Genomic DNA, 24,588 nt, shown 5'->3' with positions numbered 1-24,588 from the left:
ATGCCGTACCCTCAATCAATACATATACATCCAGGTCAAGTCTGCACGCTGGGTAAGAGAACTCTGAATATCTTGAGGACTAATACACACTGAGCTACCAGTCTCGCTTCGATTGAACCTCAGCACATTCAAAGTCAATCGGACTCGGATCGCCCTGAGGTTCTAAAATAGCTGGATCCAACGCCCTCGTCGTGCGTCTTCGGGCTCGCTCCTGCACCAATCTCAGTCGCATTGCTCCTTCTCCGGTAGGGACCACACACCTCTCGGTATACCTGGTTCGGCGTCTTCTCTTTCGCTTTCTCCCCCGCCGTCAACTGAAGGTAGATCTCATGGTCGTATCCCACGGCATTGGAGTTCCCCGCATGGGACTTGGAATGCGCGCCTGCGAAGTTGGCGCTGAGATGGAGGGTTGACGGTGTTGAGGCTTTGAGCGTAGTGCTGGATTTGGAGGTCGATGTTGATGTTGATGCCATTTGTTGGCGGTAGAGGTGTAGTGTATAGTGTCACTACCTCTACTGGTGATGTTGGTCTTAAGGCCAACTAGCTTAATAGAATAATAATAAGATGCTAGGAGCAAAGAAGCGAATCAACAGGCATAATTGAGTTAGTCAATTGAGGCCTTTAGTTTAACGAAGATCATCTGCCAGTTACAGTAGTCGTTCACGAGATATCGGTGTAATATACCTCTGGCGATGGACCTCATCTCAGCCACTTCCTACGAAGTACGCTTCGGTTAACAGGGGAATTGGTATTACGGTGCATTCGCAATGGGTATCAGACATCTCGGTGGCAATGGGGACAGCGTTTCAGTGCTTATTGTGTCCACACTCTGCATGATCATTCACTGCAGTAGGATCCGCATGAAGGAAGTTGTACGGGTTAGTCCGAAAGCAGACCCGTCGTGGTGGCGGAGTTGCAGTCTGCCGCAGCACCGCATTGTGCATTGTGTGTGGCAGTGAATTGATGAAGAAATGATAGGACAGTTAGAGATCATGTCTGGTTATAGTGATGCTTATTCGTGGGGGGCTTGTCCCTTGGTGTCGACTAAGGTGATCTCCGTGGGGGGCTTGTAGTCTCGGATATCCCGATTGAGCATCCAGCATTGGACAGGATATGACTGTGAGAGCATTGTTTGCTGTTGATGCAGCTATGTGCCAGAGCTATACCTCTCTATTAGCTACCGTTTTGGTCCTGACGAATTTGCTTGATGGCATGATGCTCATCAATCATCACCGTCTTCTGCTAATAATACCATAGCGAAAAGTGTTTGTTGCGTTTGCATCTCCGTCGACCGGCTCAGCGCATCGCCGAAACGAGATGATCTGATGATCGACTTTCAAACTGTACTACGTACGCTTCAGCTCACCATGCGCCCTCTTTCTCGGTCGGCCCTTCGACCCTACATCTGTCCCTCCTGTCGTTCGGGGGCAGTTACACGCAGGAGATTCGCGACTCAACCCTCCTCTGTACCCGAGATCTATGATGTAGTTTGTGTCGGAGGTGGTCCTGCGGGCCTGGGGTTGTTGGCCGCTCTCAGTATGGCATCCTTCTTCGCATCGATTCGCGCAATTGAGATGATGCTCGGTAATTTGGCCTTACTAACCGCATACAGGAGCTTCTCCAGCAACTTCAAAACTCAAGATCGCTCTTATTGAGTCCCAGGATCTGAGCAAAGCCCGCTCGTGGAAGCTCGAACCGCACCAGTTCTCCAACCGAGTCAGCAGTCTGACACCGTCATCTGTGTCGTTCCTCCAAAGAATTGGTGCGTGGGATCATGTCGACGCGAGTCGTGCCCAGGAGTACCAGGAGATGCAGGTATGGGACGGAGAGACAGGATCGCGCATATCATTCGACTGGTCCATGGAAACATCTCCCTTTGAGAATCTCCCCATTGTAGCGACGATGACGGAGAATGCGAATCTCGTCCGCGGACTGCTATCACGTATTGAAGCATCTGGCGCAGAGAACCTATCGATCTTCTCAAATACCACGGTCTCGTCGATAGAGAATGGCGTTGACTACTCCAGTGGACCTAATCTGTCGGCATGGCCGGTTCTGTCACTCTCTCCTACGGGCCCCGCGGGACAATCCCAGACGCCTTCGCGCATCGCTGCCAAACTCTTGGTTGGTGCCGACGGTATCAACAGCCCCGTTCGTCGGTGGGCCGGCATCACGACGGATGGCTGGGACTACGATAGGCATGGTGTAGTAGCCACCCTATCCCTGTCGGATCCCGTTTCGCCTACATTTCCCATCGGCACCAACACCGCCTACCAGCGTTTCCTGCCGTCGCTAGGTGGTCCCATTGCTCTGCTTCCTCTTCCCAACAACACCGCAACTCTAGTGTGGTCCACCACCGTCGAAAATGCAGCCTACCTCAAGTCTCTCTCGCCTAGAGCCTTCATCGCCATGGTCAACGCTGCCTTCCGTCTTTCCATGGCCGACCTCAAGTACATGATAAACATGGAACGTCCAGCAAATCCGATTGCAGATGCTGAGAATCCCCACGAAGACGAACTCACTTGGCGCCTGCAGCATACCCCTCAGTCATTCCACATCCCGCCTATGGTCAACGGAGTTCAAGAAGGCAGCGTGGCCTGCTTCCCGCTGCGCTTTCGCCACGCATCAACCTACATCTCGCCCCGAGTAGCTCTGGTCGGCGATGCGGCCCACGTCATCCACCCACTGGCCGGACAGGGTCTCAACCTCGGTCTCGGGGACGTGGCTTCCCTCTCCAAGACGATCGAGTACGCCGTCAACCACGGGATGGATGTCGGTGATATCCTGACTCTGGAACGGTATACATCAGAGCGGTACGCCACTAACGCCAAGATCGGCGCTGCTTGCGATGTCCTGCACAAGCTGTATAATGTTCCCGGCCAAGGGCCGATTACATGGGCTCGGAGTTTCGGTCTCGATGTCATTGATCGCTTACCGTTTGTCAAGAATTTCTTGATGAAAAATGCGCAGGGCTGAGGACTACCTCGGCCTCGACGGCACCACGCCTCTCACTTCCATTATCCATCACTATTCGTCTGTATGATAGCTTTTGACAGAGGCAGAATACTTTAGCTTACGATACTCCAATGTACACTATAAGGGTGGGAACCCAAGTAACCGAAATAAAAAGAAATGGAATGTTAATAAACCTTTTGCATGTCATGCTCCAAAGTCGACTGCAATCTAAACTGGGTATTTTGGATCTTGCAGGTACTTCTCGGTCCTGCTTCTCGTTTTCTACATGTCCCCTTTTTATGTGAATAGCCTGCTATATGCGACGTATCCCCTCTTAGACCCCCGCATCCTCGGTCTTGGGAGCTTCAACCTTGACTGCTTCGAGCTGTTGCGTTACTCCCGAAATATCTGCCTTCGCTGACGTCTGGCTCTGTTTCTTGGCCAGTCTGGCTTTGACTTCGTCGGTGAGGGCGGCCAGGTCGACTAGGACACCCTCCTTCTCGGGGTGGCCTTCCTCGAGACCCAGTTCCTTAATACGAACCTGGCCGGCGGCGAGTTCGTCCTCGCCCAGGATGACGGCGAAGGGGACGCCTCCCTGTTCGGCGGCCTTGAATTGTTGGGGGAGCTTGGGCTTGATCTTGTAGGAGAATTCAGCCTGCAGGGGAACGGTCAGCTGTCTTTCTGCTTGTATTATGTAGAGACGATCGCGGAGAAGCTTACCTTAATTCCGGCGTTCCAGAGTTTCTGGCATACATCCATACGCTCCTTGAGCATACCGGTGAAGCCCTTTCCACCAAAGGCCATGACAAAAACATCGACTTCGCTGCTGCGCAGTGCCTCGGCGCTCTTTTCCCGCTCGAGTCTGGCCTTGGTGATGGAGAAGATACGGTCGACTCCGAATGAGACACCAACGCAAGGAATCTGAGCCTTGGGCAAGAACATGCCAACCAGATTGTCGTAGCGGCCACCCGCGGCAACGCTGCCAACTCCTAGTGTGGGGTCGTTTGATCTGTCCTCATCTTCGAGGTTTCCGCTCTTGGATTTGTCCTTCTTTCCGGACTTTTGGAGCTTCTGTGCTTCGGGGGCTGAGGACGAGACGGCAGGCGCAGAACCTTCGGTAACAACCTCATAAATGACACCGGTGTAGTAGTCAAGTCCTCGCGCCAGAGACATGTCAAAGGAAATTTTGTCGAGACATCCGAAGGCTTCAAGGTAGTCCATGAGCAATCCCATCTCCTCCAGACCAGCCTTGGCCGACGCGTTCGCAGTTAAAGACTCGTCCTTCCATAGAGATTCAAGTAGATCCCGAGCGCCCTTGCCAGCCACGTACTTCTCAATTCTGTCGGCCACCTCACCATCCAGTCCCTTCTCCTCGACCATTTCCTTCCGCACATCGGCCCAGGGCATTTTATCCAGCTTATCAACAGCGCTGGAGATAGGACGGATCTTCTCGGGCGGCACACCGCAGACCTCGAAGACACCATCCAGGATCTTCCGGTGGTTGACCTTGATAGTATAACGACCCTGCCATCCAAGTTCCTCAAACACTTCTGTCACGATCCGCAGAATCTCCGCATCGGGAACCATAGGATCAAAAGCACCGGCGATATCAAAATCACATTGGTAGAACTCGCGCATACGACCCTTGCTCACAGCAGGCTGATCACGGCGATATACCTTGGCAATGTGGTAGCGCTTGATGCTGCGCACGTCGGGGTTCATGGCGAGCCAGCGGGCAAAGGGGACGGTCAGATCGTAGCGAAGAGAACAGATCTCGCCACCCTGATCCTGAAGGTCGTAGATAAGCTTCGAATCCTCGCCATATTTTCCGGCCAGGATCTCACGCAGCTCGAAGACGGGTGTGTCGAGCGCCGTGCCGCCGTGACGCTTGAAGACATCGGCAATGGTCGAGAAGATCCGGTCGCGGAGAAGTGCGTCGGACCCGGACCAGTCCTTTGTGCCCTTAGGCGTCTTGAGGTTGAAGGAATTCTTGTTATCCTTTGGCATCGTGTCTACCGGGCGCGAAGATCTGAGGGTGAGGGAAGAAGAGTGGCGGTAGTGGGGGATGGTGGGGTCGCTGGAGGAGAGAGTGAGGGTTGTTGGGCGGACGGCCGCTGCGCTGGGAAGGGCCCGACGGACAGGTACAACGACAATGGGATCAACAATTGCTTGTCGTGCAGAGCGCAAAAAGCCGGATTGAAATGTGAGCTTCATCCAAGGGATTGGAATGGTGAAGCAGAGCCGGCTGGTAGTCAATAAATCGATGACTCTCTATATATCTCTGGCCAATCTGATGATCTGATGTTGTTTCTGACTCACTTACTTTTTCTGAAGAGTTTCTCGAAACAGCAAGTTTCTCCGTGTCCGGTTCTCAAAACAGAGATTCAGGGCTTCCGCTTAGGGCAAGTCACGTGTGGCTCTTTCACTCCGATTTATCTCTGTAGAGGGAACACTGTGCTCTGCTATGGTTCTATGAAAGAGCTTATCCAGGACAAGGCTGAGTGACGAGGAAAGCATTGGACACTCAGCAACCCAAGCGGAGAGACTGGACTTTTTGCAAGCCAAACCTGGTTGACCCAGTAATCAAGATCGACTGATGCAGACACTGCGCAGTGATGAGCCAAGACAAGGAGAATTCAGGCTATCGACAGTCTCTACTCTATCTTGACAGATGGCTTACTTATTCACCCAAGATAATCCAGTTACTTCGCTTTAGGAGTTCTTCTGCTGACTTGTATTTGCCCGCGGTGTATATCCTGAAGCATCAGTACGCATTGAAGCTCCCTCTGCCAGACCACTGGGGTAGATCCCGACTATCGTGGAACAGGAGATACAGACAGAAGCATCACGGAGAGTCGAATTCCAAAACCCAGGTACATGTTCTGAAGGTTTGAGACTACCCCATAGTTTCCGTAAATCGAGCTTCAAGGAAGTGGGGTAGTTGTCCTCCGTACGATCGTCGATCTACATTATCGAAGTCCTTGACAGCTGACATATCAAGGTCGTTGACAGAGCTCTGCTTATAATTATCAGTCTTGCATTGTTCATTTTGCCTGAAAGCACACCATGAGCACAGTTATCTGCTGCAAGGTCAGCCAGTCGGACAATCAAAGCTGATTCTGAGTACTTCAAAAGCGCATCATCCTGAGGGCCTAGCCTACTCGTACTTGTTGTTGAATTCACCATTATTACCCTTGTAAACTAAGGTACCTGGCTGAGCATCTTGACCAAGTCCAAGACCAGTCTTGAAAAGCATACCGAGATCTTCCCTGAGCCAGTAAATCCGAGTACAATGAGGTATTTACGCCCCCACATAAGTGTACTATGATTGGCTCAAAGTTTAACCCCACGCGAGGGGGTGGCACATGGCCCAGAAAACCAAATGAAAGCTAGCATTTCATTCGTCGTCAGGGATAAGCCCTTCCCCAGGTCCCATTGGACGTCACTGCGGGTGTTTGTCCTTGGGCCCAGTGCGTAGGACTCGGCCCCCTGGTTGGAATTCTAACCATTTCTAGATTTTAACCAGCCGCTGCCAACATGTCACTCAAGAAGCAGGTTATGGCTGGCTCGCAACCATTGAACTGCGGTCGGTCGGTCTTATTTTTTTTAAAAATACACAAGGTAATGACTAACAACTGCTTACCGTCGAAGTACCTGACAACTTTGCACCGTAGGCACTTCTGACCTGATTCAGCCTATTCAGGTACCTTTTGAGTTTCGTACAACAGCAAAACATACAGCGTTGTGCATTTCCTGTATTGTCTAGTATCACAGAACAGTTGAACTACGGGTTTATCGAACAATGTGGGGTTGACAGAATTTGACGATTGGCTACTGTATATAACCGGAATTGTCTTATCATCCTTGTGTTTCCACGTGGTTCGGTGGCTGGATTACCTTGACACATACGATACAGTACCTTACGTCTAGTCCCTCATTTCGAGATACTACTGATAGCATATCGGCTCAGTCCATATGCGGGGGAAGTTCCAAAGAGACTATTTTTGGCGGTAATTCAACCTCTCAACAATAGGATACCTGAAATATCGAATTTATGGCCTTAGGTCTCAGGCTGTAAGCACCTTATTAATATGATAAGGAGTGCCAAGATGGCCGCTGAGCTCAGACCGGTCAGAATTCATGCTGTTTTTCACCACAAGATTAGCAATCCAAGAACTCAAAGTCAGCGATGTCCGCCTTGATCGCCGATATGGAGTAGAGAATTGCGAGTACTCAGGATTCCTGAAGTCCAAGCGAAAATGATCAGACCCTGAGAATTCGCTTACGTATCTGTACCAGTGGAGGATCACTTGGCCTACGCCTCCAGGAACTCGATCCGCTGTGTGCAACCGTAACACTAGGTAAGGCCAGCTAAGCCATTGACATAAGCCTGAGCCATTGCCAATGGGCTGGCATCAAATCAGAATACCCTTCCTAACGAAGACCAGGTTTGAAGGTGGCTTTTCAAAGTACAGCGACCTATCTACGCCATGGCTTAGGACTCTGGCCTCTACTATTCTTAGTGATATGTTCAAGGTCGGACTGGTTTTCAAGAATGATATAGTCGCTTCATGTACACAATGTGGTCGACTTGGGCTTGAAATTATCCGATTCTCCTGTTTCAATCAGTTCAAGATGTACTCTGCAGTTAGACATCCAAGGCAGCAGTTCGAACACAGTGGGTCGACTGACTCGGAGATTCCACAGCAATAGTGAGTTCCTTGTCCCTTGGTGATTGATCCTGAAGGAGTCTATGGACTACTATATCGAGTTTTCCACCTAACTATTATTGAATTGGTAGGAAGAATAATCAGATGGCGAGTTAACAAGTAGCTATCTACCTCCAATCTGTAAGAGAAAAGGCAGAAAGATACCCTACACCTTCGGGTAACCCGCTTAGTTACAGGCACCTACCTGTACTGTCACCGGTATTATGATAACATACCTTATGTTCCAGAGGTATTGATAAGAGTTCTCTCTATGGTGACAGTTTCTTTGGGTATATCCTGATCTGATCATATCTTATGAAAAGGAACATTCAAAATTTGGATTAATGACTCTTGAACATAAAGATCACAGCTTTATAAATTTGCAGTCTCTAAGGAATCATACTGCCATGTAGATAGACACCCAAAGAATCGTCTGACTCCAGCCCACCAACGACGAGAACATCCACTGACCCAAAACGGTTCATTCGCCCCCCAAACTCGCTCGGACCCGCCCTTTACTCTCTCCGTCATAACTAAACGAACTAACAGTAGACTAACTAGCAGTCTAGTATGTCTAGCAGTCCGGAGATTAATTATGGTTCGGTCTTATTAACTCCCGTTTGTATGGAGAAACGACGGTCAGTCAGTGCTTCGTCGACGTCTTCGTGCTGCTAGCCTCTGTTCTCAGATAACCGCCTGCCCGCTCGCTCTCCTACCTCTCCCATCTTCCTATCCACTCTCTGATCTCTGTACTCATATCCTTCCTAACGAGTTCTTGCTGTCAATCTGTCGCCTCAATTCGTTTTCTTCACTCTTCACAACCTTCGTGGAAGCCTCTCTCAACCGCTGTATTCCTCAACGTATGGGGTAGTCCCGCCTCTCTCTCTTCCGCTACTGTTCCAACGACGTTCCGCCGCGATACTCTCTCTTCCTCTGATCAAATTTCCACACTTTTTCACTCTCGAGGTTCCGTCGGTCTTTCGAAACGTATACTGTTGATTGAGATACTCTGGAAATCCCCATATCTCCTGCCCTTCCTTGATCGCCGACTGTTTCTTGTTCGGTCACTACCCGCTTATTCTACCGCATCCTCATCCCTCGCGCGTTCCCTGCGACGAACTCCGCACGCGTCCAGCGTTGCTGGCATCAGCTTCCTTTCCCGCGGAAGTCACCCGATGAAGCCGGATACTACGAATAGAGCTACTTTGTGACAAGCATGGGGTCGTTCCTGAGGAGTTTTCGCCATAATGGGGTAAGCCCTTTTACCCGTTTCTGTGCCTACTGTCTGGCTTTCTAGGCCGGAGGGCTTTCCTTTCGCCTGGCGCTATGTTTGTCTTCTACCTGTCAGCTTTAGGGAAGCTACAGAAAGATTCTCTCTATCTTCATTTTCATTGTTTCTTCGTTCCCTCGACGCTTTGGTCAATTGCTGATTTGTCACCTTGTTTACCTAGGGATCTACTGCGCCTTCGGTCGGAGCCGTCCCCGCAAAGAAAGAACCACAACCTCCCCCGATGACGCCTCTAGAAAAGAGGCTACTGGACATGGGCCCGATTAGGGAGGATGGAAGCGACAAGTTTTATGGCATGGAAAATGTAAGATCATTACCGTACTGCCGGATTGCCCTTCTATTGTGCGCTCAGTTCAGTTTGCTGACATTTCGTCCTGCTTTAGTATGGAAATACATGGTAAGTCATATCGCGCATAACATCGAGTCGCCCTAGAAGGACAAGAAAGACTATCGAAAGAAACACTGCTAAAACTTTTATTTCGATAGCTACTGTAATTCGATATTACAATGTCTTTACTACTCGGTTCCTTTTCGCGAAGCGGTAATCAACTATCCTACGAGGACACCGATAGAGAGTTTGGAAGCAGCGTTAGCGAAGAGTCTCCGTTACCCGAACCCGAACGCGCAGCTGGAAGCGGAAGCTCAAGCTGAGAAGCAGAAAGCTGCCAGTGCTCAGCGACCTGGCATGCCGCCGAATCCGCAGCAGAAGCCCGAGGACAAGGATTCGCCGGAATATAAGAAGAAGATGGCACTTCAGACCCTCCCTCTCCTGGAAACACAGAACAACGCCGCAAGCTACGGCATGTCTGAATCACTTTTTACGTCTTTGAAGGACATTTTCGAATCCGTCGTTGGGAGTCAGTCCCGCATCGGCATTATACGTCCGCAGCAGTTCTTGGAGGTCCTCAGGCGAGACCACGAAATGTTCCGGACGGCCATGCATCAAGATGCACATGAATTTCTGAACCTATTGCTCAACGAAGTTGTCGCTAACGTCGAAGCCGAGGCTTCCAAACAGCCTCTTATGGAAAAAAGCCTTCCTGCGCCAGAGACTGCTGACTCCGTGGATCAGTCGTCGAGTACCGGTTCGAAGACCCCCAATACTACTCGTTGGGTCCACGAACTATTCGAAGGTCTCTTGACCTCAGAAACGCAGTGCCTTACATGCGAAAAGGTGTCTCAGCGTGACGAAGTGTTTTTGGACCTTTCCGTGGATTTGGAGCAACATTCATCGGTCACATCTTGCTTGAGGAAGTTTTCCGCGGAGGAGATGCTCTGTGAACGAAATAAATTCCACTGTGACAACTGTGGTGGTCTTCAAGAGGCTGAAAAGAGGATGAAAATTAAACGCTTGCCGCGCATCCTAGCATTACATCTGAAACGGTTCAAATACACAGAGGACCTTCAGAGACTGCAGAAACTGTTTCATAGAGTGGTTTATCCATACCATCTCCGTCTGTTCAATACGACCGATGATGCCGAAGACCCCGATCGCCTCTATGAGCTGTATGCGGTTGTGGTGCATATTGGTGGTGGGCCCTATCACGGACATTATGTTGCGATCATCAAGACTGAAGATCGAGGATGGCTACTTTTCGATGACGAGATGGTCGAGCCGGTGGACAAGAACTATGTCAAAAACTTTTTTGGCGATAAGCCGGGTCTAGCATGTGCTTATGTTCTTTTCTACCAGGAGACCACCCTTGAGGCTGTCTTGAAGGAACAGGAACAAGAAAATATGGACTCGAACCTGGCCGCTACCGACGCAAATGACACTATGTTGAAGCAGAACGGGTTCCCTCAGTCGCCTTTGGCTCACGTGCACAGCGCTTCTCAGATCCCTTCTCACGAAGATAACCTCCGACCAAATGGCCTCAGACGAGCCCCTACCGCGCCTCAGCTTTCTACTCACCACGAGCATGGAGACCCCGAGAGCACTCCTTTCAGTCCGCTTTCTCCGCTTTCTCCGATCCCCGCTGTCCCTCCCATTCCCGAGAGGGTCGCCACAGTTGCAACCCCACCAAAGAATGATGCGCTGGCCAAGAGGGAACGGGCCCGGGAAGAAAAGGAACGAAAGGCGGCTGAGAAGGAAAGAGAGAAGGCTGAAAAGTTGCGCCGCAAGGAACAGGGAGCAAGAATGAAGGAAAACCAACGCCGTGAGGAAGCCGAGCTAAAAGCCGCTCTAGAAATGAGCAAAGCATCCAAGGCCGATGAAGACCGTCGCCTCAGCCCTGAAAACGGCAAGGAGAAACAAGGTGGTGGTTTGAGCCGACTGAAACGGGGCAGCAAAAGCTTGAGCCACAGGCTCGGCAAGGACAAAGAGACGCGAAGCGTGTCGTCGGATCTACCACCGGTACCTATCCCCGAGCATTCAACCCTTTCGCAAAGTGGGCCGACATCAGAGCAACAACAGCAACAGCGACAACAATCACCTCCAAACCACGACCAGTCCCCGAATTCACCCCCCCTGGGCAAGCCTACGATAAGAGAGGACGAGCAAGTGAGCCACAAAGACTCCAAACATGAACGTACCGGACATGGAAAATGGAGAAGTTTCAGCCTCAGAAAGAAGTCGTTCAGCATTCTGTCATAGCGGCCATTATCTCGAAGGTCGACATTGATGCATTTCAACGGACTTGCATAGTTTTGCACATAATACCCGGATCTTTAGCGTACATATATTCGCTTGATGTATCATCATATTTTCCCCTTCGGTACCGGTATCTATGATCTGCGGCGAGATGACACCTACGACAGAGTTTGCTGTCAAAATAGCTGCGATTTCAAGAGACCGATCTTGTCTTATTTCTTTTTCCTTCGATGATCTTCACTTTTCACGCATCTATGTGTCTATCTTCTTTCCCATATGGTCAATGTTGTGATACCCATGCCCGGGTCACACAGTGGCGTACATGAGGCGTTCAGCGGATTCTTTTTACTCTTTTTTCTCCTCAAGTGACACGGGAACGGTGTACAGGTAACTTTTACTTCATGGTCATGAGAATATTCGTACGGCTTCCTTCCGAAAAGTCAAAGTGTTCTCTGGGGCCATGTGGGTTGTGGATCTACAAGGTGGATATTGTCTTCTGAGTCCGGCAAGTACTTTGTTACAGGACCTTTCTGGTCTTTCATTGCCATAGAACAGTCGAGATTTATCTATTGCGGTGTTTTAAGAGATCCATGTATCAAAATTAAAGTGCGCAGATGCATATACGATTGAGAACACCAATGATGTTCGTGAACATACAATCGTCGCATGAATCTGGGACATGATAATTAAAGGACAACTTGCTGGGAATCAATCATATCATCTGTCATTCATGCAGTTTGTAACGCGAGATCTCGTAGTCGGACAATTACTGATGAGGGATCCTATTCCTCATGGCTCACTCGTCCCATACGGTAAGCTCTAGCTTCTTGTGCCCATTCCATTGTGTAGAGACAGGCCGATCATGCGTTTGAAGGACCCCCGAGAGAAGACTATGTCTCTGAGTCTTTCTATAAGGCGAAAAACAAGGTTACGCAAGGGCATCATTCACCCAAGAATGAGCTCGTAGATGATTATCGTCGTATTGATCACGATTAGGGGTACTGTAACCAGATCGAACGGTTAGCTCAGCCTCATATAGCCCATCTTCTGATCCAACGACGCAACAAAATAGCCAGGAGTGAACGGTAGGATCGATAGGAGCTTACTTCGCATCACGGTCCGGACACTAGCGATCAGATTCACGGATTTGGCCTTGATACTTGTGCTGTCGTATGTCGCGCCGAAGGCAGGGTCTGCCTGTGTGCGGCCCCATCCAACTACAGCAGTTTGTTAGTCTTAGTATCTGTATTGTATTGGTGAAGTGTGGGCAAGCGCGTGAAAATAAAGCGCGGAGGAGGGATAGAGCAAAGGAGACAGGATAGCGTACTTCTTGCCAGGAATCGGTCTTCAGAGAGGATGGCCACGGCGTTGATTAATAGACAGCATACTGCATGGTGTTAGTTGACTGAGGCCATACGGGACGGGATACGGTACGCACCGTAGAAGAGTTTTCCTAGGCCGAAGAGGAACATCTTTGTGACTGCTTGATACGCTTGCGCGTGGTGAGAGGCAGGTGTGGAGGGTCGGAATCGGACTGTGGTGATACAGGTCGAGGCGGAGATGACTTAGTTGGCTCGGCGGTCGATGTTCGCTGACGTGTGGGGAAGAAGGGGAGCTCTGCTGGAATAAATGACTTCACTTGCCCTGCGGAACGGGGTTTATGCTTTAACCTTCTTGCCGCAAGCACAATGGGGAGTAATGTTGGTAGGAATGATCTGATTGCTATGGCTCAATATGGACCTCAGTAATTGCTGATTTCTCGTTTAGTGTTTCTGTTGTTGATCGTGTCGCTTCCGGTCCTTGTTTGTCTCCACCTGCTCGTTGCTCCATACACCAAGGTGGAGGAGTCGTTCCATATACAGGCTGTACATGATATTCTGAAATATGGCATTCCCACGGGTGATGTCTCTGGTATCCTAGCGCATTATGATCATTCGACGTTTCCAGGAGCGGTGCCTCGGACCTTTGTCGGCTCTGTTGTTTTGGCCGGGCTGTCACAGCCGTTCATCTGGCTGAATGAGAAGATCGATAAGCAAGCTCTCGGTATGCGTTTCCTAGCTTGCGCTTGGTTAGCGAGTCTAGCAGCTGATGTTATTCTCATGTAGCTCGAGGTATCCTAGGCCTGTTCAATGCCGCGTCGCTGATCTCGTTCGCGCTCGGCGTACGGCGAGCGTTCGGAAAGACTACGGCCATTTGGTATCTGCTGTTCCAAGCGAGCCAGTTCCATATCATCTACTATGCCTCGAGGACTCTCTCCAACATGTTCGCCTTTGGCATCACTACATTGGCAATGCGGGCTCTTCTCCCAGAACCTGTAGCCTCAGATGTCTACAGGAAGAGATGTCGAGTGGGGTTGTTCCTGTTGACGATAGCTGGCATCATTTTCCGCTCCGAGTTGGCCCTATTGCTGGCTGCGCATACACTGTTTCTCTTTGCTACGGGTCGTATCCGAATCGCACAGGAGATCATCCCGGCGGGAGCTCTGGGACTTGTGGTTGGACTTGCCATCACTGTGCTGGTGGACTCGTTCTTCTGGCAGCAGTTCCCGTTGTGGCCAGAGCTCGCTGCCTTCAAGTTCAATGTCATCTCGGGACAAGCCTCCGCTTGGGGAACGCACCCGTGGCACTTTTATTTCAGCAGCGCCATCCCGCGCCTGCTGCTGAACCCCTTGACCTATCTCCTCGCACTCCCCTTCGCCCTCACGCACCCATCCACCCGCTCTTCCGCAGCGTACATGCTTATCCCATCACTTGCCTTTGTCGCCATATACAGCGCTCAACCGCACAAGGAATGGCGTTTCATCGCATACACAATCCCGCCATTAACAGCCGCCGCTGCCCAGGGCGCTTCCTACATCTGGACGCACCGCACAAAATCCAACGTCTACCGTCTACTCTCCCTCGCCCTAATAGCTTCAACAGCCGCTTCATTCCTCCTCTCGAACTTTGTCCTCCTGCCCGCCTCATCAGCAAACTATCCCGGCGCTCGCGCGCTCAACGTCCTCCACAGCCGCGCTGACAACACCAAACCCGTCATCAACGTCTACCTCGGCAACCTCGCCTGCCAGACAGGCGTCACCAGATTCCTGGAGATGCCTCCCCCTCAGGTCTCCATGGAAACCGCGCAAAGCAGCGAGCCCGCCGCCCTCGAGAGGGCGGGTTCAGGTTCTGGCTCAGTCTGGCGATACGACAAGACAGAAGACGAGACCGCCAAGGCTTTCCCTCCCTTTTGGAAACGGTTCGACTACGTGCTTATCGAGCCGAGCGAGGAGAAGAAAGTCCGGAGGGCATCGGGCCGGCCTCAGAGCTGGGAGGAGGTCGAGGTGATCAATGGATTCGCGGGGCTGAGGGTCCTGCGACCTGGTGATGAGGCTACTGGGCAGCTGGAGGAGCGGGTCTCCGGCCTCGTGCTTGGTCCCGAGGGTGCTCGGTACTGGACGACGGTTAGGGATTATGCTCGGAAACATGTTACGCGCGGGTGGTGGGCGGAGTTGAGGATGGAGCCCAAGATCAAGATCCTGCGGCGCATTAGGTGATATTCGTTATTGGTAGTGTATGTTTGTTCTCTATCTCGTTGGGTAGGCCATGACAAAAGAGCCAAAATGTACACAAGTATCAAATTATTGGATATCACTGTATGCATATGTCACACCAAGGATAGATCGCCGTCTTACTACCATTATTACAAGCGTTCTGAGCAGGCCCGGGTATAGAGCGAAAATCAATCCTCACGGCTTTCCAGCCGGTCCAGTCTCTTTTCCAAGTCGCGGACCCATGGCTCGATTAACTCGATGTTGCTCTTCATTGCTGCCTCGCTCTGGCCCATCTTCTCCTCGACCACCTTCAACCCTTCACGCCATTGCTCGATTTCCCGCGTCATCTCAGCATGTCTCTTCTCAAGCTCATTGAGTGAATCCGCTGCCTGCGCGGCCCCCGCGTGGATGGCACGGAGGGATCGTAACCGCTCGAGCACGCTGGGTAGGATAGGATGAAGGGACTGGATTGTAGGGAGGGTAGCGTAGAGGGCTTGGATCTTCGTGGCTTGTTCGTCACGCTGAGTAGCTGCTTGGTCGATTTCGGTGGCCGACCCGGATGACACCGACATGTCGGAGGTCTGCTCAATCGTGGAGGTCGCGACACGGGCGTTCTGAGCGGCTTTGGCGGCGTCAACCGCACGTTTCCGCGCCGAAGCGAGTGCCTCGGTATCCGCGGTCAGTCGTCGTACCCGGCTTGATAGGGCCTCGAGGTGGGTGGTTGTGAATGTTGTCGATGGTGGAGCTGACCCAGTAGTTGGTACGGCTGATGCCGGAGTGGGACCGACGAGGATATTCGTAAGTGTGGATAGTCGGGAAGTGAGGTGGTCCAGGGCCGGAAGGACGGGCTGAAGTGCCGGCTCAGACATGCCGTCAGAAACAAAAGGATTGGAGGAGCTGGATATGCCCATCGCGGCTTCAATTAATGCTAGCCGGCCGTCAAAGGCTGCAGCATGTGCCAGAACGCCAGCGGACGACGAACTCCCTACATCTTCTGTCGCAATCGGCTCGTCAGTCCCCTTCGATTCGCTTGGAACACCTTGGGAAGAAGTCGACACGAGCTTCTGGGACAGTGCTGCAGCAGCGGAGTGCGATCCTGACGCATTTCGAGAAGATCCATGGAGGTTGTCCAGCGCCCGGCTCAATTCCAGCACACCGTCGTCTACCGCTTCGACAGGTTCCTCGGTGGATTTCGCCTTTGTTTGTCGTGAGGCCATCTCATCCTTCAATTCCTCAACTTCCCTGCGCAGGCGGGCCAGCTTCCTCTCGAAGCTCTCCTCCTCCGTGTCGCTGGTATCACCCACTTCCTCTATCCCATCAGGACCTCTCCGTCGTCGACGGCTTTTGCTTCTGTACGATTTTCGTCTGAGGGCAATGCTATCGGAGAAATTGACATCGCGGGCGTCTACAGTAGCCCCCAGGAAATGAGCACGCGCATCGTCGACATCGACTCCATGTCGGTCAATGTCGGAGTTTGAGCCAGCGTCATCATCCGCGTCGGAGACGGTGCGAATCGTGGCAGTCTTCAGATTTTTGTATGTTAGATGGTGAGTTCAGAGAAGTATGAATCTGCTTTCGATTGGCAGGAAACTAACGGGAAGTGTGGATGCCTCATCGGTCAGATCTGGGGTTTCATAGATATCGGGAGCTGGGTCCTGACGAGACACGCATTGTTAATTGAGGCCAAGGCCATGACACGAGTGGGGGTGAGACTCGACAACTTACTAGATCAGGAAGACCGGCATATTTCTTGTTAAATGACATGCCGCAAGCTTGTAATGGCAATCTGCTTATTGAACAAATTTGAATAAATGACGATGTTATTGTTGACCCTGAGATTACCTAGTTTGCGTGTATATTTACTCGGTCTTTTGGTACTCCGCCTTGGCACGTGAAAGGGGTATCCACCCTTACGGCCTGAACTTTCAGGTACGTGCTATCAATAATAACACCCCACCTTTTATCCGTACGGAGTATTGATTCCACGCTTTCATATGATAGTGGTTACTGCGTCATACCAAACCATGAGAGGCGTAGACAGAACAGGATATTTGCATCGGGCATGGGATTCGAGATGGACTATGATTAGCGATCAAAGCCAGAGGCTGAACCTGCTGCACTCTACACATCGCATTAAAAAATGTCAACAAATGGTAATTGAGATACTATGTAGTCGCAATGAGGCTAACAGAGTCACTGGATCAAGGAGACGACAGGTTCATACCAACAGTCTGTGCAGTCTGCGCCAGTAATAATCAAGAAAAGACAGAGTCGTGCAGTAGTCCAGAGGAGTATGGATGTCAGGCTTGCACGTGTCAGCCTCGGTGATGAGCGGGGGGAGGAACGAGACGGGAAGGGTACCTGAACGGGGAGTTGTGGAGAGATTGCCCAGACAGGCACATGAAAGTCATTGTGACCACTGTTCCCCCGGACGGCCTTATTTTAATCCCCATTCCTCTCCCTCCTCCAAGTGTCAAAAGGCAACATTCTTCCCTTCTCTCGATTATCTGCAATCGCTTCGAATCCCCATCCCTATCCTATCATCTACCATTTACTACCCCTCATCATCCATCATGGCCGCCCCCGCAGACGTCACTATCAAGAACCTCAATGGAGAGTGGACGATGGTATGGGTTGTACTCAAGTTCTATTTCGCATCTTGCTGACCATAGATGCTCAATCTAGGAGAAAAACATCTCTGACCCCTCCGACCCTATTCTCGCGTTTGTATGTCATAAAGCCATATTCCCTGGTCTTTTGAGCTTCATTGCATGACCTGTCTCTGATCGCTTCATTGTCATTCCATGCTTACTGATATCCTCGTTCAGCAAGGTGTTAGCTGGGTCACTCGCAAAGCTATCTCATACGCCACTGTCACCCTAATTGTCAAGGAGTATGCCGACTCGGAAGACGCGAAGCTCATGCACATCGATATCGATCAGGTCTTGACAGGAGGCCTCAAGGGCACTAGCGAGAAGCGCCACACCGATTGGGTGGAGCGCGAGCACAAGGACCATATTTTTGGCACCCTCAAGGGACGGTCGCGGCTGATCCGCGGCTCCAAGGGCGATGATGGCAAAGTCCGCCCTGCCGTCGATATCAGCACCAAGGTCGATGACCCCAAAGTGAAACAGTTCCTGCGGGGCGAGATCCTCATAGACGGTAGCCCGTGCGAGGGTTTCGTCGTGGACAATGAGGGTGAGGAGTATGGTGAAGGCGAAGGTCTCTTCCTGCAGAGCTTCGTCGTTAACCAGGACGATGGAGCCGGCTGGACCGCCGAACAGGTTCGTATATTTGACAACTTACCGGGAGTTGGCGACAGATACTAACATCCATATAGATCTGGGGTTTTGAGACAATCAACGGACAGCGTTACCACACTCGCCGCGTGGTTGTCGCCAAGGATGGCGAGTACAAGATGGCTCGTCTGGCTTATACCTATGTCAAGAGGCTCGATGCGTAAACCTTGTCCTCTTTACTAAGTCATGTATGATAGCACCAACGGATAAGTTTTTGACTGTAGACCCTATCTGAGGGTCGGGAGGACTTGTTGTGTTGCTCACTCTTGAGCTATGAAATGTCACGTTATGTGCAGCGGCCTTTGCTCAAAACCGCCGACCCTATTGACCTATTGTTAGTTATAGAATTGACTGTGTCCATAGTCCCCTACTTTGCATCCATGTAGTTTTCGGCGGTTGGAGTTTTGTCCAACCCGATTTCATAAGCTGCTTAAGTCTCGGGCACCTGGCACGCAGATCAAAGGCAGGTGACAAAAGAAAGAATAGGCGCAGCTGTCTACGCATAGATAGAAATCAAATTGGCCTTCGCCTCTTGCAGCCGACGCATTTGATTTCCCTTCAGCCACTCAACACTGCCTCACCGCAGCCTCTTATGGTGTGCAGCGACTAGGTAGATAGATGGATAGAGGTACCTTGAGGTATATGGTGGTTCAAAATACTACGCAACGATACTCGTGCATCTGACTTCATTGACACATGATCTCATAGCCAAAGCTCAGTACAATTTCCCATTTGTCCAGCAACAAGTGATACATAAGACTCGGAAGCTAACCGAGAACAACGGCCTATGATTGTGGAACTATGCAGAAAGAGATATCAATTTATTCCCGAAAGGCGAGGAACAAGGCAGAGGCGTGCATGTCATCAAATGGTATATCGAATATTAGTTTTTGCGATTTGGTCTTTCCCTGCTATATAGTTTCCCTTTTTGTTTCTTCAAATCAATCTGATGTGCGTTCATGAATGCGTGGGCATCACAACGTGGGCCTTGGTGCTAATAGCATCTTCGCTGCGCCACAGGCTGGTCACGGTCTTCTGCTGGGTGTAGAATTGCAGGCCGGGCTTGCCGTAGAAGGTGTTAGCACCGCCACCGGCGATACTCTTCTTGTTGCCGGTGAAGGAGAACATGGGCAGGGGGACGGGGATGGGGACGTTGACGCCGACCTGGCCGGCCTCAATGTCCTTCTGGAAGCGCGAGGCGGTCGAGCCGGAGCAAGTAAAGACGGCGGCTCCGTTACCATACTCGTTCTTGTTGATCAGTTCAATGGCGTCGTCCAGCGTGGGGACGTTGAGGCAGACGAGGACGGGGCCAAATATTTCCTCCCTGTAGCATTTCATGTCGGGGGTCACGTTGGTGATGATAGTTGGGCCGACCTATGCGAGCATGGGTTAGTGGACGTGAAGCGGAAAGGGTTTGATGATAGGAAAGTGTGAGCTTACAAAGTTGCCGTTGGGATACTTCTCAGGCTTGTAGCCCCTACCATCCAGAAGGATGGTGGCACCCTCCTGTTCGGCACTGGCAATCAAGTCTTCGATGCGCTTCTTGCTCTCAGGGCTGATAACAGGGCCGAGATCGGCACCCTCTTCGAAACCGCCGTTGACGTTGAGGGCCTTGGCTCGCTCGGCCATCTCGGGAAGCCATTCTTTGGTTTCACCGACCATGACAACCGTGCTCAGGGCCATGCACCGTTGTCCAGCGGCACCAAAGGCAGCACCGACGATGGCGTTCAGGGTTTGGTTCTTGTTGCAGTCGGGTAGCACCGCGGCATGGTTCTTCGCACCCAGGTTGGCCTGGACACGCTTGCCATTGGCAGAGCCCCGAGTGTAGATGTATTCACCCGCACGGTTGCTACCAACGAAGCTGATAGCTTTAATGGCTGGCTCGTCGAGGATAAAGTCAACGGTCTTGGCAGAGCCGTGGACGATGTTGATCACACCTGGAGGAAAACCGGCCTCCCGGGCGAGCTCAGCCAGGATCATGGCAGCCCCAGGGTCCCGCTCCGAAGGCTTCAGGATTATGCAGTTACCGGTAATTGTAGCGATAGGGATGCACCAAAGAGGGATCATTGCGGGGAAGTCTGGGGGCGGAGCGGTTAGTCACGGAGAAAGAACGTGGGTATCCACCAGACAAGCGGAAAGGCAAGGACTTACTGAAAGGGCAAATAGCTGCAACGACTCCCAGGGGCTCCCTGTAGCTTCTAGTCTCCATATCCTTGGCGACTTCCAGGACTTCACCGGTCAATTGGGTGGTGATGCCACAAGCGGTCTCTGCAACTTGCAGACCGCGAAGGACGTCACCCTTGGCATCGGCAAAGGTCTTACCCTGCTCGAGGGTGATGGACGCTGCGAGACGGTCCCAGTTTGCGCGGATGAGGTTGACAAACTTGAACATGATCTGCTGCTTGGCGATAATGCTGGTTGCCCGCCAGGCAGGGAACGCCTTTTCCGCGGAGGCAACGGCGGCACGCAGCTCCTCATCGGTGCTTTGAGGCACGCGGGTGACGAGATTGTTGGTAGCGGGATCATGCAGATCGATCCATGTGGTGGCCTTGGAAGACACAAATTCGTTATCAATAAAGTTGGTGGTATCAATGGGGTTGGCGATCGGCGTGTGATCCGTCGGGTATTCGGTGGCGGTTGTAGCCGCGGAAGAGGTTGCGGGGGCGAGCTGCTGGGCGGTGGCGTGTAGTCTGCGAGTAGCAACAAAGGACGATGATGATGTCGACATTGCTGCAGAAACCCGCTGAGCAGACAATACTGAAGAAGAGGAGCCTGAGGAAGTCGACAGCGACCGCGCTGCGGATGAAGCTGCTATCCTGGCGGAAGAGAGGGTGGCTATGGCCGTGCGGGGAGAAGCAGCGCGGAGAGCGGGGAGAGAACGAGCAAAGGACCGACTGGCGGCCATGACGAATAAAGAAAGGGTGAGGGTAAGGGAGGGTTGACGATGGGAAGCGTGCGAAACTGAAAACTGGGGTTGATGGAAATTAAAAGGTCTCAAGAGAGCTGGGGGGGATAGAGCAGGATATAAGTCGAAAGTCAAAGGAAGGGAGCAGCTGTTGTGTTGGACCGATTCCGGGGTTATCTGCGATCCTGAGGCACGCCCAAGAGCGCCGAGGTCAACCGAACCCCCTTCGGCGAGAAAACCCAATCATAACTACAGGAATGGCTTTCCTGCTTTACCTTCTCCAAAGGCTAAAGGTAGGTTTATTCATCTCGAGGGAGCTGGGCCTGATTCCTGGGCACATACCAATACAGTGCTACGTCTGCGTACCTCCACTTCAAATCTCCAACAGGACAATCAACGTTATTGATAAGGTCCGTCAACGCTTATCAGAGTCTATCTTCTACTATCTATATCCTTCTTGCAGCCTATCTTAATCAGGACACCCGATCTCTGTCAAGCTTCCTGTACTTAATTGAGGGTCTGTCCGTATTTGTGCAGCCCGGATAATATGGCATCTTGACGGCCCACTATGGCTACGATCTGAAATCTGATGAAATTCGCTATCTCAAATTGAATACTAGTTTACAGAATCCATCGCATCTACCACCCCTCTTGGAAGTTGGCAATGGTCTTCTTTTGTTCTCATGTCTCGTCACAGGTGGCCTTCTTCCCTCGAGAAGTCTTGCCTTACCTACCATGAACAACCAAGGATATCAGAGTACAACGATAATTTGAACGCTGCAATAAACATAAAATTGGGATCTTCAATGTCTCCTTTCCCATTTCTCAAGTTTTGACTTTGACTTGATGGTTTACTATCCCCTGTCTCCTTCCCAAGCATCGGCGCATCTGCATTACTGCGCAGACGACCGGGTGTTACGCTTGGTAGCTGCGCCCTTGGCAGTGTCGGCCGCAGAGCTGACAGCTTCGCTGGCCTTCTCCTTGGCGGCAGTGGCGGCCTCCTTGCCCTTCTTAGCGGCGGCGGCAGGGGCAGGGCTGCTGGCTCCAACAGCACCCACAATGACGAGGATCATGGTCAGAAGGAGAGCTCCCAGACCACCGGCGACCTCGGGAACTTGCTTGACAGCGTTGATTGGATCTTGCTTGGCAAGACCCACGAAGTAGTTGACCTTCTCACGAACGTATGTCACTGGGTCCTCCTTGAAGCTGACGCTGGGAGTGGCACCCTTCTCCTCGGGCTTGGGCTTGGAGGCTTCCTCCAGAGCAACTTCAACGGGGTGCTTGAGGTCAAAAGTCTCCTTGCGGAGCTTCTCAGCATCTTCAGTGGAGTGACCAATGTAGATGTTGTCGAAAAGAATGTCGTTCTGCATGGTCCAGATCTCGAAACCAACCTGCTCGCTTGTCAGAATGGAGCAAAGAACTGCGGGCACAGAATGAGAGAACTTACAGCGCCCATAGGCTCGAAGTTAGAAGGAGTCTTGTCCTCGAAGTAGGCGGGGTTGGGGATCTTGCGAGGCTTCCAGATGCCCTTGTAGGCGGGGTTGTCAATCAAAGGAGCGGTCCACTTGCCCTTGTAGGCGGGGTTCTTCTTCATGGGAGGAGTCCATGGGCCACATCCGGAGACTTCGTTGCACTTGGGGTTAGGAACAGTGGGAGGAACCCAGTCACCGTCCTCCTCGTCATCCCAGTCCTCGGGCTTCTCGGCCTCGGGATCAGGAATGCTGGTGGGCTCATCCTCAAGCCAGTCCTCGGGCATAGTCGCCTCCTCATCCACGATTTCATATGGAGCGTCCTCATCCCAGTCGTCAGGCTTCTTGGCCTCCGGGTCGGGGATCTTGGCTTCGTCGACCCAATCGGCGGGCTTCTTATCCTTGGGATCGTCGATCTCTTTCTCCGGGTTGACAGGGGGGGCGAAGTCCTCAAGCAGGGTACCGTTCTTGACAGCCTCGCCGTCAATCAGGATCTGGAAGGACTGATCGGGCTTGACGATCAAAGTGTACAACGTGGTGAGCTTGGAGGTACGAGCGGCAGGAGGCGCGGTCATGTGCTTCTCCTCGTACTCGCCGGTCTTGGGGTTCTTGTGACGGAAGATGAAGTGAACCTGTGAAGTATTGTCAGTTGACAATTCGTAGAGAAACTTGCCTCGATATCAAGGCACTCATTTCATACCTTGTTGGTAGCACCGCACTTGTCGGGACCGAACATGATCACGTAGGGAGTCGCGTTGGAGAACTCCTCGGCGTGGAGCTTCTTGTTCTCCTGGAGGAGCTTCATGTAGGCACCACCGCAAACAAGGGAGTCTTTGGGGGACAAGCGTCAGTATACTCTGTGCAATTGGCAGGGGCTGATATGACCTACTCTGTGGCTTGACCTCATACTGAACAACTAGGGTCTTGCCCTTGTTGTCGATCTTCTTGGGGAATTTCGCGGAGATGGCATGGTGAGCTGCGACGTTCTTGACAACCAGACCCTTGTCGCCAACCATGCCGTTGAGCACGGTAGGTTCCTCGACAGACCATTCACCGACGTAGGCCCAATCCTCCTCCGCTTTGGAGTCCTCCTTCTTGGCGTGAGAGGGAGTCCATCTCGAGTCCCAGTCGGCGGTGAATTGCTCGAGGAAGGGAGCTTCAATGGTAGTAGGCTAATAGAAAGTCGATCGTCAGTGACGCGGAGCGACGGTCGGGAATACTGGATTGACGGGACGTTACTTACGGTGAAGGTAGGCTTCTCCACGAGCGAAGTAGCGTCGGCCTTCTTCTCAGTCTCCTCAGCATGAGCTTGGCCCATCAAAGTGGCCGAGGAGACGAGGGCGCCAGTGATAGCTGCGTTGAAACGCATGATGGACGACGACGGGATCGAGACTGATATTACCCGAGAATCTCTGAATACAAATGATGGACAAGTAAGCAATCAGACAAACAAACAAGCAATTGAACCTCCGTGGAGGCAAACAGTAAGGTGTTTTGTTTGGGAAAGGGAAGCTGTACCACAAGACGATCCACACAGAATGAAGTAAGGGAAGGGGGGAGAAGGGAAGAAGAGGACAACTGGGCAAGAGTAATTGTTATATACCTAGGTAGCAAGAAGGGATAGAGGTGAGGCCAGGTAAGATGGTCCACTGACTGACTACACCGAGCAATTAGATAGACTACACGAGCATTAAATATGCAAGTGACAAAGCAGCAGTGCTTCCAGCGAGTGCCGGGAAGTTCAAGGTGGCCTCTTCTTTGCTTGAGCCTGGATTGCTTCTTGGGGTAAGGTCCCGCCTGCCTATTGCGGTTTAGCGGTGCTTCTCCAATGTTCTGTCGAT

At 51.7% G+C, this 24,588-nt stretch overlaps 10 protein-coding genes across 10 annotated transcripts; 4 read left to right on the top strand and 6 right to left on the bottom strand.

The window, feature by feature from the left end:
• Positions 1-94: 94 nt before the first annotated feature.
• ALT_5731 (uncharacterized protein) lies at positions 95-473 on the bottom strand (the record flags this gene model as incomplete). Its single annotated transcript, XM_033554497.2, has 2 exons — positions 95-211; positions 261-473. 2 exons carry the CDS (start codon positions 471-473, stop codon positions 95-97), a joined length of 330 nt encoding a protein of 109 aa, XP_033410388.2.
• An 894-nt stretch (positions 474-1,367) lies between these two features.
• Positions 1,368-2,976, top strand: ALT_5730 (putative ubiquinone biosynthesis monooxgenase (Coq6); the record flags this gene model as incomplete). Its single annotated transcript, XM_033554498.2, has 2 exons — positions 1,368-1,536; positions 1,613-2,976. The coding sequence occupies 2 exons, from the start codon at positions 1,368-1,370 to the stop codon at positions 2,974-2,976; spliced, it is 1,533 nt and encodes a 510-aa protein (XP_033410389.2).
• A 313-nt stretch (positions 2,977-3,289) lies between these two features.
• On the bottom strand, positions 3,290-5,169 carry ALT_5729 (histidine--tRNA ligase; the record flags this gene model as incomplete). Its single annotated transcript, XM_033554499.2, has 2 exons — positions 3,290-3,610; positions 3,676-5,169. 2 exons carry the CDS (start codon positions 5,167-5,169, stop codon positions 3,290-3,292), a joined length of 1,815 nt encoding a protein of 604 aa, XP_033410390.2.
• A 4,006-nt stretch (positions 5,170-9,175) lies between these two features.
• creB (ubiquitin carboxyl-terminal hydrolase family protein) lies at positions 9,176-11,545 on the top strand (the record flags this gene model as incomplete). Its single annotated transcript, XM_033554500.2, has 3 exons — positions 9,176-9,256; positions 9,336-9,349; positions 9,439-11,545. 3 exons carry the CDS (start codon positions 9,176-9,178, stop codon positions 11,543-11,545), a joined length of 2,202 nt encoding a protein of 733 aa, XP_033410391.2.
• Positions 11,546-12,562: 1,017 nt separating this feature from the next.
• ALT_5727 (YOS1 family protein) lies at positions 12,563-13,014 on the bottom strand (the record flags this gene model as incomplete). Its single annotated transcript, XM_033554501.2, has 3 exons — positions 12,563-12,759; positions 12,870-12,929; positions 12,981-13,014. The coding sequence occupies 3 exons, from the start codon at positions 13,012-13,014 to the stop codon at positions 12,563-12,565; spliced, it is 291 nt and encodes a 96-aa protein (XP_033410392.2).
• A 216-nt stretch (positions 13,015-13,230) lies between these two features.
• Positions 13,231-15,077, top strand: ALT_5726 (dolichyl-P-Man:Man(7)GlcNAc(2)-PP-dolichol alpha-1,6-mannosyltransferase; the record flags this gene model as incomplete). The annotated part of the gene is made up of 3 exons (XM_033554502.2): positions 13,231-13,246; positions 13,310-13,585; positions 13,648-15,077. 3 exons carry the CDS (start codon positions 13,231-13,233, stop codon positions 15,075-15,077), a joined length of 1,722 nt encoding a protein of 573 aa, XP_033410393.2.
• A 185-nt stretch (positions 15,078-15,262) lies between these two features.
• Positions 15,263-16,838, bottom strand: ALT_5725 (uncharacterized protein; the record flags this gene model as incomplete). Its single annotated transcript, XM_033554503.2, has 3 exons — positions 15,263-16,597; positions 16,670-16,729; positions 16,800-16,838. 3 exons carry the CDS (start codon positions 16,836-16,838, stop codon positions 15,263-15,265), a joined length of 1,434 nt encoding a protein of 477 aa, XP_033410394.2.
• Positions 16,839-17,647: 809 nt separating this feature from the next.
• Positions 17,648-18,537, top strand: ALT_5724 (uncharacterized protein; the record flags this gene model as incomplete). Its single annotated transcript, XM_033554504.1, has 4 exons — positions 17,648-17,701; positions 17,760-17,801; positions 17,903-18,358; positions 18,415-18,537. 4 exons carry the CDS (start codon positions 17,648-17,650, stop codon positions 18,535-18,537), a joined length of 675 nt encoding a protein of 224 aa, XP_033410395.1.
• A 793-nt stretch (positions 18,538-19,330) lies between these two features.
• ALT_5723 (CoA-acylating methylmalonate-semialdehyde dehydrogenase) lies at positions 19,331-21,278 on the bottom strand (the record flags this gene model as incomplete). Its single annotated transcript, XM_033554505.2, has 3 exons — positions 19,331-19,747; positions 19,814-20,451; positions 20,525-21,278. 3 exons carry the CDS (start codon positions 21,276-21,278, stop codon positions 19,331-19,333), a joined length of 1,809 nt encoding a protein of 602 aa, XP_033410396.2.
• An 893-nt stretch (positions 21,279-22,171) lies between these two features.
• On the bottom strand, positions 22,172-24,116 carry clxA (calnexin; the record flags this gene model as incomplete). The annotated part of the gene is made up of 5 exons (XM_033554506.2): positions 22,172-22,669; positions 22,726-23,379; positions 23,448-23,578; positions 23,637-23,919; positions 23,991-24,116. 5 exons carry the CDS (start codon positions 24,114-24,116, stop codon positions 22,172-22,174), a joined length of 1,692 nt encoding a protein of 563 aa, XP_033410397.2.
• Between the last annotated feature and the right edge of the window lie 472 nt (positions 24,117-24,588).

This window comes from Aspergillus lentulus (genome assembly GCF_001445615.1).
Source record: "Aspergillus lentulus DNA, contig: Alt09, strain: IFM 54703, whole genome shotgun sequence".
In the NCBI taxonomy this organism is placed as follows: Eukaryota; Fungi; Ascomycota; class Eurotiomycetes; order Eurotiales; family Aspergillaceae; genus Aspergillus; species Aspergillus lentulus.
This window is presented reverse-complemented; position numbering and strand designations above follow the sequence as displayed.